The sequence below is a fragment of the Trachemys scripta genome, chromosome 16, assembly GCF_013100865.1.
Source record: "Trachemys scripta elegans isolate TJP31775 chromosome 16, CAS_Tse_1.0, whole genome shotgun sequence".
Taxonomy (NCBI): domain Eukaryota; kingdom Metazoa; phylum Chordata; order Testudines; family Emydidae; genus Trachemys; species Trachemys scripta.
In genome coordinates this window covers 10,233,137-10,245,732 of record NC_048313.1, presented here as the reverse complement: position 1 = coordinate 10,245,732, position 12,596 = coordinate 10,233,137, and the positions used below count along the sequence as shown (strand labels likewise).

General features: G+C 41.2%; 1 protein-coding gene across 5 annotated transcripts in view; it reads right to left on the bottom strand.

Moving 5' to 3' along the window:
- GATAD2B (GATA zinc finger domain containing 2B) overlaps positions 1–12,596 on the bottom strand; it is a 78,631-nt gene that overhangs the window by 51,390 nt on the left and 14,645 nt on the right. The window contains exons 1-2 of one of the 5 annotated variants that reach the window (XM_034792043.1): positions 3,661–3,759; positions 2,279–2,378 (exon numbers count right to left, since the gene is read on the bottom strand). The exons of 3 other annotated variants lie outside the window; for them this stretch is intronic. In XM_034792043.1, the coding sequence (XP_034647934.1) occupies positions 2,279–2,280 (2 nt within the window). In that variant the 5' untranslated portion in view covers positions 2,281–2,378; positions 3,661–3,759. Of the gene's footprint in view, positions 1–2,278; positions 2,379–3,660; positions 3,760–12,596 lie in introns of those variants that run through there. One more of the 5 variants, XM_034792042.1, reaches the window with a different exon arrangement.

Below are 12,596 nucleotides of genomic sequence, written 5' to 3'. Positions count from 1 at the left end.
AAGGATTCCAGTTAGCTAAAACCAGCCTTCATGCAAGCCACACTCAGACTGATTGGTTTTTACTCTAAATTTCATTCTCCCACCCACCTCAAATCTCAACTCTTCTAGGCAACCCAACCCAAACTGTTTCTCCACCCGCACTTCTGCACCAGACGCACGCTCCCTAAAACACAGGATCAAACTAATGAAAATCAGTCTAAAAAAACTGTCAAGTATCAGAGGGGTAGCCGTGTTAGTCTCAATCTGTAAAAAGCAACAGAGGGTCCCGTGGCACCTTTAAGACTAACAGAAGTATTGGAGCATAAGCTTCCGTGGGTGAATGCCCACTTCATCAGATGCAAATCTGATGAAGTGGGCATTCACCCACGAAAGCTTATGCTCCAATACTTCTGTTAGTCTTAAAGGTGCCACGGGACCCTCTGTTGCACTAAAAAACTGGTAGAGCATTATTCTCACACAGGTCTATGTAACCTTCTTCTTCACCACCCACAGGGAGAAGAACTTGCAATCCTGTAACAATGTCTTTCCATTGATTCCCATCTTTTATGCTGTGGTGCACCTTAAACTAAATCTCTTACTAAAGCATACAGGACCTTACCCCAACTCACCAGCAGGAACTCCACAGACAAATGGATTAAACCTCAGAGACCAGAGGAAGACAGTAGAAGCAACATATTTTATACATATATACATATACACACATACATACACAAAAACAAAAGCCACAGGAAAACAGATTCTTCAAACAGAAATCAAGAATAGTTGAAGTTGCATTAATTCAAAGATGATTTACTAAAACAAGTTTATAATCCACAAGGTTTGGGGATAAAAAAATGTGAGCCTACTCAGATGTATACAATATTGAACACGTAACTAACAGCTTCTTGGTCTGGAAGCATGCGAATGAAGTTATGTATTGGTCCAGTTAAAAGAAACACATGACATCCCCACATTATCCATCACATTTGCACAGAAAGAAAACTAGAACTAAGCATTCAGCCTAACCACCTCAATGCACATTAAAGCTACAGGCAAATTAAAAGTGCTGAAGTCTTCTTACTTCTGCAAATCCAACTGATTTTAAACAGAGGAGTCAATCCAAAAAGCCAATTTCCACCATCTTGGTATCTAGAATTTCAAAAAACAGAAACCCTGCTAGATCCTAATTAATGTATTTAAAAATAAATACTTCTTTTGGACAAAAGAAAATATTAAATCAGTCTTCTATTGTTTACTGGTATTGAAAATTCTTTACATGCTCTAACAAAGCAAAGGTCCTGCTTACCTTAAGACTCTCCACTCATGCTACCCAAGAGCCACTTTAAATTCAGACATGCTAAAGATTCCAGTTTCACCCTCAAACAAAATGCAAGCCTTTATATAAACTAAAGATTTTAAACAGATTTTGGCTTCTCATTCTGAACCTGCTGGGGCAGCTAACCAGCAGAGTACGATGAAATCATTTGTCTAATGACTCAAAAGAGCCTGACATATGCAATGCTACAATGTCTTAACTTCCATCTATGCTGAATACAAACCAACATCTATGTCGTAAAATGCATTTCAACACAGCACATACAAAATGGCTGGCTCCCAAGATGAGCATTTCCATACAATACTATAAAAAGGATAACAACCTAAAAAGGTAATTATGACTTAACGAGTAGGCAGTCAGAAGAGAGATCTTCAAGAACACCGGTACCAAACGCTAACAAATAAAAACACGCTGCTCTTCGAATCCTGATACTTCAGCTTGTAAGTTGTCAAGGAATATTACACTCAATTCACATTAGTGTGTAACTTGCAAAGAAATACTATGGTGTGATTGGGTATTTGTAGATGTGGAAAATTTACGCAGCTAAGGAGGGAAAGTAGGCCTATCATGTAGGTTTTATCATGAACAGAAAATGCATCTTTCTTTAAAGGGAACACAAAATCCTAAATCCTCCTTGACAAAGGAAAAATTGAAAGCCAAGAAATATTCTTAAATATTCCAAATGCTGAAAGTGAGAAGAGTCATTCATAAAAATAAGAGATTTAAATTAGGTTTTTATTCATAATTTAATTCAGATTGTGCAAGAGTAAAAAAATAAAGATAACATTTAAAAAGACAAACCGTAATGCTAGTTCTCAACAGAATCAGGGAGCTGTCTCTAGATTGCAGCAGACCATAAATTCTTATAGTCATTTCAGCGCAAACTCACTAAACAGTTCCACTGTTTTCCCTTACAAACCAGTTCTTTAGATCTGAATGATCAGAGCAAATGTAAGTACTCACATAGAAGAAACGGTAACATTACGACAGCTCTATTCATTAATGTGCATACTTAATTCTCATCTCTCCAACACAAATTCGGGGTCTGTGCAGTACAATGTATCTAGAAAGCAAATTAAAAAAAATGAATGCAAAAAAATTGTTGTGGTCAGTAAGATAAAATTACAACTTCTAAATCAATTCACTGTCTCACAGAACAAAATGCCCATAACTGCAACGGAGTATAGGAACTGTACAGCAGTTAGCACACCACCACCCCAACCAGAACCCAAAACTGCAATTGTCCAGATGTGTGGAAGCTCAGAACGTTCTATAATTTTGCTGCCATGTGTTTGACTTTTGTACGGTACAAACCCAACTGTGTGTAGCAGATGGCATAAAAAAAAGTATTTCTACTACAATTTGTCAGACTCTACCAAGAAAGAGGAGCAGAATGAACAAAATATTAGTATTTGCTCTAGTATCTAAAATTTCATTTCTCAGGTGTTTTTTTTTTCTGAAAAGCTAAGTTATTAAAACCAGTTTGGTATTAAAACAGAGACCTTAACTAACCACAGCTGTTGGATACAGCAAGGCAGTCTGTATGTTTCCCCACCTCAAAATCATTTAAAATATGAGGAGACAAAAATATAAGCTGCTTCCCCCCCCCCTTTCCGAAAGCCAATGGGGGGGGGGGGGGGAAGAAGAGGAATCTCTTTTCCTCACAAGGAATGTGTCTGTAATTGAATGTTTGGGGAAACTGGTCCTGCAAGGCTGCAAACATTATCCACTCTCAATGAACTGGTCATTTAAAAATAAAGAGGGGGCAAAGGGGGAGTTTTCCTCTTAACAATCCTCCAGAGATGACGCAGGCTGCCTTATATAATAGCCTGTGATTTCCTAGACTGCAGGCCTTCCCTTTGTGCTCTGTATACACTTACACACACGCACACACAGATTCACAGCCCCTGGCACCGTGCCAGCACTAACCCTCGTCAGCTGGTTGACTCCATTCACAGAGAGGGGTTGGAGCTGACATGAAAAGAAGGGGGGGGGGGGTGAGCTATTACATCAAGCCATCAGCACTACAGACAAAAGAAATTTTTTTATATACCCAAAATTAGCCTTCCCTTGCAGCTTTAGATCAGGGAGAGTCGTATTTAGTAATTCCACAAGAACACCGCACTATGAACAAGGAACCTGAACAGAGGTGAGGTTTTTTTGGGAGGTAGGGGAGGGAATCAGTCCAACAGCAAACACAAGCAACGGTGCAGTTTTCTCTTTAAATATAATGTAAAAACATTACATTTAACCTTCCAACTCATGTTAAAGGAGAGAAAAAACAGCCATGATAATCCATAAAGAGCCTTTTGTCTGTTAAAAAGGACAGTCTAAAGAATACTTACAGGTACAATATCCTGCTGCCTCCTTTAGTTGTCAAGAAATTAGAGACAGAGAGAAAAGAAGGGGGAAGAGAGACAGAAAGAAGAGAAGACAGAGTGAGAAGGGGGAGGGAGGGAAAGAAAGACAGATTTTTTTTTTATGAGAAGCCCTCTCCGTAGAACATGGGCGGCCCCGCGTGCCATCCCCCTCTAGGGACCTGCAGAAACCCTGTCTCAAAACGGGCACTTCCCTGCCAATCATGCGCTGTACTGTTATATTAAACAAAAGAAAAGGGGGATGCTTACTTTTACCCATGATGCCTAGCGGGGGCAGGGGAAAAAAAACCAGTTGCAGCCGGTTTGTAACCTCAGGACATGGAATTATCTCTTAATTTTTTTAAGTCGTTTGTGGTATAAAAGTCAGTTAGCTGCCTCTCCCCCCCCCCTCAGCAGATTCTGGCATCTTGCCAAACTTTGTCTTCATTCATGAGAGCTCATTTCCTCCAACGCTATTTTAACTGTTTAGTTCCCAAAACAAATTTTAAGGACATTCCATCAATGTGGAGAAGCAATTAATAAAGATGTATCCATAAGAAAGAGAATGCCGATAATCTCATTTGTCTGCATCTCGCCAACACACATGCTTACCTCCCTGGTGTTAGGAGTCAGAGAATAGCTAATGCAGGAAAGATGGGGATTTTTGTAGCATTCCTGAAATCATGGCGTCAGACATCGAGGCATCAGCCCCTCAATTTTTCCCCTCCAATAACCAATAACTTGATTGTAACTGGCATACTCTCTTCCTACAATCAATTTGTTACAGGTGTTTCAGAGGTGATCAGCTACAGCTCTTGTACACGTTCCAGCCAAACCCAGGTAGATCACCATACCAAGATTACTCTACCTTCCATGCATGCCACACCATCAACAGAAATGAAACCACCACTTCACAGCATCCTCATTGTCTTAACAGCTCTATCCCTGACATGCTCACAATGCATTTCTCTACACACTAGGTTTATGACTGATGTTTTGTTGGCGTTTGATAACACACTAAGAAAGTACCCAAGGGTCCGACCAAGGCATCATGTTTTTGTAGGAAAGGAGGTGTGCAAAAAAAAAAAAAAAAGTTACTTTATATTCCATCTGGTGTTCATGTAATATAATAGCCCTTATTCCAATACCTGTGCAGATCAGCAGGGCTTGAAAAAAATGTATCCAATGCTTACTAGTCCAAGTAAACACTCAATTTATTGTTCAGGCCAAAATACCCAAAACCCTCCCCCGACCCCACTGCAAGTCAGTCACTATTACCTAGAGAGAGAGAAAACAGTGCATGTGCTTATGGTACTCGGCAGTATCTCCCAAGAGCAAGGGAAATCAAATCAAATGGTTTTAAATCTAATCTACATGCTTTTTCCCCTGAACCCCCTCCATTTGTCTAGTCTAGCTAAGGTGCCCATCTGCAGATGGTCGGACACGTTCAGGCTGTCCATCCCCGGAGTAGGTCTGGTCTCAGATCTTCCCTGACTGGCTGAGCTCAAAGACTCTGGCCTCTTGCTCTCAGTTTTCCTCTACCTCATCCTCCACTGGTCAGCCATCCACTAGAACCCTGGACACCCCAGACCCATAATAGTTGGGGCCCCATCTGCCCAGTGTCTCCTGCTCATCAGGCCTCCCCATGACTTGACGTCCTAGCAGCAAGATGTTGGGTCCTTCCCTAAAATTTGGGCCTGAAAGCTCATCTTCCACCAGCTGTTTCCTTCCTGACTATATCCCATGAGGACTAGGTCTTGCCCAATGGACTGGACTCAATACCACTAATCTCTGCTCCCCACAGCAATGTTGGTCCTTTGGAGATGTGGTGTACCATTCTGGTATGCCCAGTCTTGCTTCTCTTGGACTTCTGCTACATACTACATCTAACTCCAGGCTCTGAGCTATTCCTTAGCCCTCTCACTCAGACTTTCGCATACTGCCGAGCAACAGGTGATGGAGGAGACAGCAGGGCTGAAGAGCACCACTCAAATGGTATAAGTAGGAACTGCCACACCTGCACTCCTAAAGCAGCCCCAATCACCCAGCCCAATTATGTTTGGGGAGAGTAGGTTTTTCAAGTCCTACGTTGATGCATTACAACTGTGCCAATATAAAGCAATTTCAAACTGCAAATTCCTGCAGCTCTATATAGTACAGCATGTGTACATGGCACTTTATAGGTACACAGGAAGGCAAGGTCCTTGCCCCCAGGAGAATTTAAGTCTAGATTATATAGGTGCAATCTAACAACTAAGGATCAGGTGCAAGAGTGGAAGCAGATGGCACTGGAGGCTTGTGAGGAGAAAAGTCAGATGCAAGTTGTGAAGAGAGATTTGACAGAGGAAAAGAAGGTTTGGTTGGTGCAACAGAGATAAGGCAGATCCATTATTAGGGAATGGTGTGAAATTGGTGGTACTGAGGACTCATGAGAATTTTGTTCAGTAGAACAAAAAAAACTGGAAAACAAACAAAAACCGCTCAGTAACCATACTGCTGGCTTCCTCCAGCCCAATGAATGCCCATCAGCTCTGGGTCTCTGTACTGAGATCATTTTCAAACACTGCCATGAACTAGAATGAAGTCCTACTAAGAGGACAACATTCTACACCCCTATTTGCTGCAAAAATATACTGAACTACTAAGAATGCTCAGCTACCATGAGGCAACCCAATACAAACTAGCTTTTGACAGATGTTCCTAGCAAACATCTGCTGGCAGCTTCAGCCCTTCAAAGCTTATTGTCCTAGAACTGGGTGTGAATTTAGCAACACAAGATAATAACAGGACATTAATTTATGTTGCATTTACAACAGAGGCCTATGGAAATCTGTCACTATCAGAATACCCAAAAAGTTCAAATAGAGGGTGATTACAAACGGATAGTAAATAGCAGACCTTTCTTAAATGTTACCATGAAGACTTCTGAATTCAGACACTCATGCCACATTGTTGGAAGGCGCAAGTCATTTGGTCTAAATGATAGAATTTGCCTCAGTTAATGTATCTTCAGACATAGGGACCCAATTCCATTGACGTTAAAGAGGCTGAGCATCGCATACCTACATAATAGCAGAATTTGGCCCATTATATTTAACTCTTTAGTTACTTGTTGTAATATTGATAAAATATACACTAGTTCTATAGAGAATTAATACTTGTATAGTACTTTACATTTTCAAGGCTATACCTGGACTACCTCACACCTGCAAGAGAGAGAAAATGAGGAACAGACACGTTAAGTGGCTTTCTCCAAGGTCAGTGAGTCAGAAGAAGCGCAAAGAAGAAAACCGAAGAGATCCAACCCCCTGCTCTATCCTCTAGAGAGACTGCTGCTCACACGCCAGTTCGTGTGCCTTTGAAAACCAAATCCCCACACCCGCAGAGAGGCTTCTGATCAATTCTCAAAGAAATTCAGCTAATAAGCAAGAGACTTGCTGCACTTTGGAAATTCGTATACAGCTTTCATCCAAATATACTGAATGCTTCAGCACTGAGTGCCTCACACACACACACACCTTATTTAAAGCAAAGCAAATTTTGGGAGCAGTTCTCCATGTTGCCAACACACAGTACTGAGCTTGTGTCCCTATTTCATGTCTTGTCTTTTTTTGTTTCAAGTAAACTTATACAGTAGATAAAATGTTCTGTACAACTTTCATATACAGTATCTCCATATGACCTTAGACCTCACGAGCAAGACTACACTAAGGATATACACATCATCCAGCTCTGTTTGTAGTGATCTCTAGAGAAGTTTTCAGCCATTATATTGTGTGTTGGTGCATTTGCTGCCCCAACCTGACCCACTCTAATACCAAACTAAGATACCCTTGTGAGCTTTTGAAGTGTGGCCATGACACCTTGAGACCTTGTTAAGGAATCAGATTCTATTCTAAGCTTTGTACAATACAATTCTTCTAGAAAGCGACAAGGACAACAGCAACTCAGATTTGACCCAGAGATATAGATTTTGTTAAAAACCACCAAATATTTATGAAAACTGGACTGAATTTTTAAAATAATCCTGGAAATATTTCTAATACAGGCAGTTTTTACAAAAAAAATCTCCCCTGCATTTACAATCCAGACACTACAGAATTAAAAACCTGAAAGTGAAATCCATCAAGACCATGAAACTTAATTTTCATCACACAAGCACCATGTAAAAAGTTGTATTTTTAAAGTTTTCCATTTCAATCATTAATGCATTAACACAGGCCAAAGAGTTAAAAACATCTAATGTTTAAATTTGTATGCAGGATTGTTGTAGCTGTGTTGATCCCAGGATATTAGAGACAAGATGGGTAAAGTAATCTTTTACCTAATACTTATCTATTTCAAATGTCCTATATTGGACCAAAGAAGTTCTTCGGTCCAATACCAGTATCTCATTCACCTGTTTTTTCTAATGTTTAAATAGACAATATCCTTTTAATTATATATAAATTTTCAATTTATTCTGTTATGAACAGGATTAAAGCTCCTACACAATATTAGACAGCTAAAAACTACAGGTTAACTCACTTCTCTGTACCATCTATTAGAAATGGACTGTTAAATTCTAGTAAAATCTAGTACATTAATGAATGTTTTAGTATTTTCCAAAGCTGATAAAACAGATTACTTCAAAACTTAGTACTACATTCTGTTTGGCAAACACAAATTAAGAATCCAATGTGTCAGTCAAACAGGATGTAAACTGTTTATTGTGTTAATACACAGCAGAAATATCTTGCTAAATGGGATGTTTCATTTTTGGTGGCAAGTTACAAAATTACAATAATCAAAGGTTAACAAGAGCACTATAGTAAATTTGGAGATACTTAGTGCATGTAATTAGTACTACATTTAATTTATTTGTGGAACAAGCATAAATATGACCGACTTACAAATTACATCTTTTACAATATTTTGCATGCAAACCAATAAAACCTGCATGAACTAAGTATCCATTCTTCTAAAAATAAACTATTACACAGTGCACAAATAACCAAGTAATCTATAATACATAGTTACTATCATGCACTTAATCCATGAGGTGCAGAGAATCTGGTAATTATACTAGAGTTTCCATGCCATTCCAAGCATTGGTACTATCTGAGTTAGCCTTATTAAATAACATGGAACAATTTGGTTTACAAAAAGGGAGAAATATCTAATTAGTCTGTAATTACATAGTAGTTACCATAGAATGATGACCTAATGAGGTGGTTGTTTGGGCCCAACAAGATGTCCCCGCTAATTCTTTTCAGGGTGTGCGCACTGAAAATGTTACAAACAGCAAGTGATGAAAGGACGCATAGCTTTAGAAGCAAGGAAAGGAGGTGGCCAAGCAGAGACTATCCGCAAGTGAAGGAGGGATAAATAAATCCTATTGCGCTAAGGAGTAAGAGAAATCAAGGCTAAAAAAGGAATTCCAACACAGCTGTCAAGCAGTCTGCACTGCGTATCAGTTTTACGGAAGATCCTGAACATCCTTTGTTGTACTGCCTGTGGAAGCAAGGCTTCTTCAAAACGTATTAAGGAAATCTCTCTCCTATGAAGAGTGGAGCTTTCTGAAAGAAAGCATCAGCTCAGTGTAGATGGCTTGGCCAAGAACGGTCTCTGATCTACTCAGAGCCAGCATGTTTCTTTAGACATCATAACCACGGGTTAGTGGCAGCAATTTCTCTTCACTCAAGTGAAGGTTTTTTTGTTTGTTTGTTTTTTTACTTGCCTTTCACTAGGTTCACAATCTAAGAGTCCCTGTTTGGATTCTAGAAATTCAGGAGCCACCTAGTTAGCAAAGAAGTCCAAGCGAGCTTCCTCTCATACAGGGCTTTGGAGCTGTGCTCTGGCTATGGAGCAAGCTCCAGGCAAAAACCTGCAGCTCCACTGCTCCGGAGCGGCTCCGGGCTCCGCTCCAAAGCCCTGTCTCAACCACTATATCCAATCATATTTACTTGCCAAAGTGTTCGTAACTTTTCCTTTTGGATGCATGCTAAGTAACCATCATCCATTCCTTGGTTGCTCCTACACCAATTCCTACAAAGCACTTTGAGGTTACCCTTGAAGGCCACTAAGAAAGTTCAGGTAATGTCAGATGCTACCTGCTTAACTCGCAGTGTTTCTTGCGTGAAGTACATCACACACGTGCCCCACAGACTGCACACATTTCCAATTCATTTCCAGGTAATGCCTGCCTTGATCTAACACACTTTGGGGTCATGATTAGGTCACAGATTGCCCCTCCTCTCCTCAGGCTTAATTTCAACAGCTGAGATGCTCTTGCTGATTGTCACTAGATGTGTCCATTTGGGAACTGGGTATTGTCAGTTGAGGGCCTTCAGATTTGAAATTCACTCCCATCAGAGCCATGTTTGACCTTCAAGGTTCACCTTCTCACAATAGCCAACACTTTTAAAGCCAGGTGACTAAGTACAAGTGGCCTGGTTTTCAGGAGTGGTAAGAACCCCCAAAGTCAGTGGGAGATAAAAGGTAGTCAGCTCCTCTGAAAGCTGTGCTGCTTTTACTCAGGTGCCTGAACAGGGATTTAAAAACAAATTTAGGCAGCTAGTTTTGCAAGCCACAGGCTTCTGTGGACTGGGTCAGTTGGGAGGGATTCTTTGAGTTGGCATTGTGTCAAGTTCAATTTTAATTCATGTGATTTTACAGTTTGTTTTGAGGTCATCAGGCATATTTTGTAAAATTCAAAGCATCTTGCGTTAAATAAGGTCAGACCACTCATACATCAGTTTCCCCATCATCGTCTCACCTTGGCTTGCTCCAAACCACTGGTTTATTTCTCTACAGGGCAATGAGCATCATCTTCCCAATCCTGGAGCTCCAAGCCAGTAGTTTCTCCTCCATGTGGTAGACAGTCTAGTGAAGGCCATCAACCCGCGTCTGGGAGAGATCGCTGTCAACCGCACCGTCCCCGGCACCGACAGCCCGCTGCGCCCGGACATCGTCGTCACGGACGAGGTGGGAAAAAAGATCATCCTGGTCGACGTAGCGATTCCGTTCGAGAACAGGACCCCGGCCTTCCGCGAAGCCCGAGCCCGCAAGCTCGAAAAATACGCCCCCCTGGCTGACACCCTACGGACTAAGGGTTACGAGGTGCACGTCGACGCTCTGCTCGTTGGGGCCCTGGGTGCCTGGGACCCGTGTAACGAACGCGTGCTGAGGACCTGTGGGGTGGGCCGTCATTACGCGCGGCTCATGAGACGCCTAATGGTCTCGGACACTATCCGTTGGTCCCGGGACATTTACACCGAGCACATCACCGGCCACCGCCGGTGTTTACCCTTCTGATACACTAGTGTCTAACCCATACCCCTCCACAATCCAGTCTTCTCGTCACCTCATTTCCTGGTCTGCAGTAGTTGGTAGCAATTGGCCCAAAACAGACAGTTTAACAGTATTCGCTATCTTTATACACCAATATTTTTGAAGATGCTTTTTTCTCTCTCTGTATTCCTCATCGGTGTCCAGCTCTTTAAATCACTGCTTTGAGGTCTCTCGGTGATACAGCAGAAGTGAAAGCCTTTTTTATCAACTGGGGTTGACGCATATGCTCTGCATTTGCTCCAATCCCCTCCTCTGCCTCCCATCCAAGATCTCTGATGATTTTCTATAACCAGAAGGCAAAAGGTACTGGTAAGAGGTCACTGGACTATTCACTTAAATGTATTTTAGGATCCTTTCCTCTGAATGCTTCTATTTCCACTTATTCAAAGGCCTTTTCATAGTCTACAAGAGTGGTAACAATAGCTGGTTGTATGCAGCACTCTTTCCAGAACCTGATGATCTTCAGGTGATCCATGGCCGAGAAATCTCTCCTGAATCATGCTTGCTCTGCTGGGAGGTTAAAGCCCAGAAGTCCTTGCTTTCTCTTCACTTGTGCTTTTTAAAGGATCTTTATATAACTCAAAGGGCCAGTGTCAGGAGTCTATAGTGTGAGAGCCTTCATGTTACCTTTCTTATGAGTTATCTGAGAGTGAAACAGGCAGCTGATCAGAAAGGTAGGAAAGGATGGTATGTATGCAATTGCTTTGAGTTATTGATTTAGATTTATTGGAAATCTATCCAAATTTCACACAAATTAAGATTTGTTGCAGTCACTTTTTCAAAAGTGGAATAAATCATAGCATATGTAAGCAATGACAAAACAAGATGTATGGCCCAACTTGGACACTGCACACCAAACCAGAAAGCTGGGCTGATAGCACAGTCCTAAAATAAATGATAAAGGTGGCTAGGGCCTTCATAATATTTGGGACAAGTACCAGACAAGTCTATTAAATGTAGCCGGGCAGGACAAGGGTTAAAACAGGCACAGGGAAAATGGCAGCCGGGGGTGAAGGCATACACTGTTGTGTTGAACCTTGTCCTTGGTTGAAGTCTTCTATCCTCTACAGTAGGCGAGACATGGCAGAAGGTTATTTTAACCAAGAAGCATGTTATCAGAAATTATTGTTGACAGAAAGCACAGAACTGACTCTCCCCACAAACAGGATATCTGATGCCATTTGAGGCATTCAAATGAGAGGGGAAAATAAGGGAATGAAAATGAAGGCCCAGTTGATTTTTAAACAGTCAATATTTTAATTTTTCTCTCTCCTGCACTCAGTGTGTGTGTGTGCACGCACACACACACACACAGAGAAATTTTTAAGAACTTCTTGTTTGGTGGCGTTCTACAAGCAAAACCAGCTACCTGGCAACAGAATATCCGAGCACAAGTTTGTTACTGTTGTAAGAAAAACAACAAACAAAGCAATTTAAAAGCAACATCCCAAAAACAAAACCTCATATCACCAATACACAGCAACGTGGGCACCATTAAGTTTTCGTGCTACTTCATTCTAGGCGCTCAGTCCACGGTTTGGCTCAGAGGACTGGAAGCGATCTTCTGGTCATCGAGTCCAGTCCTTTGCTAT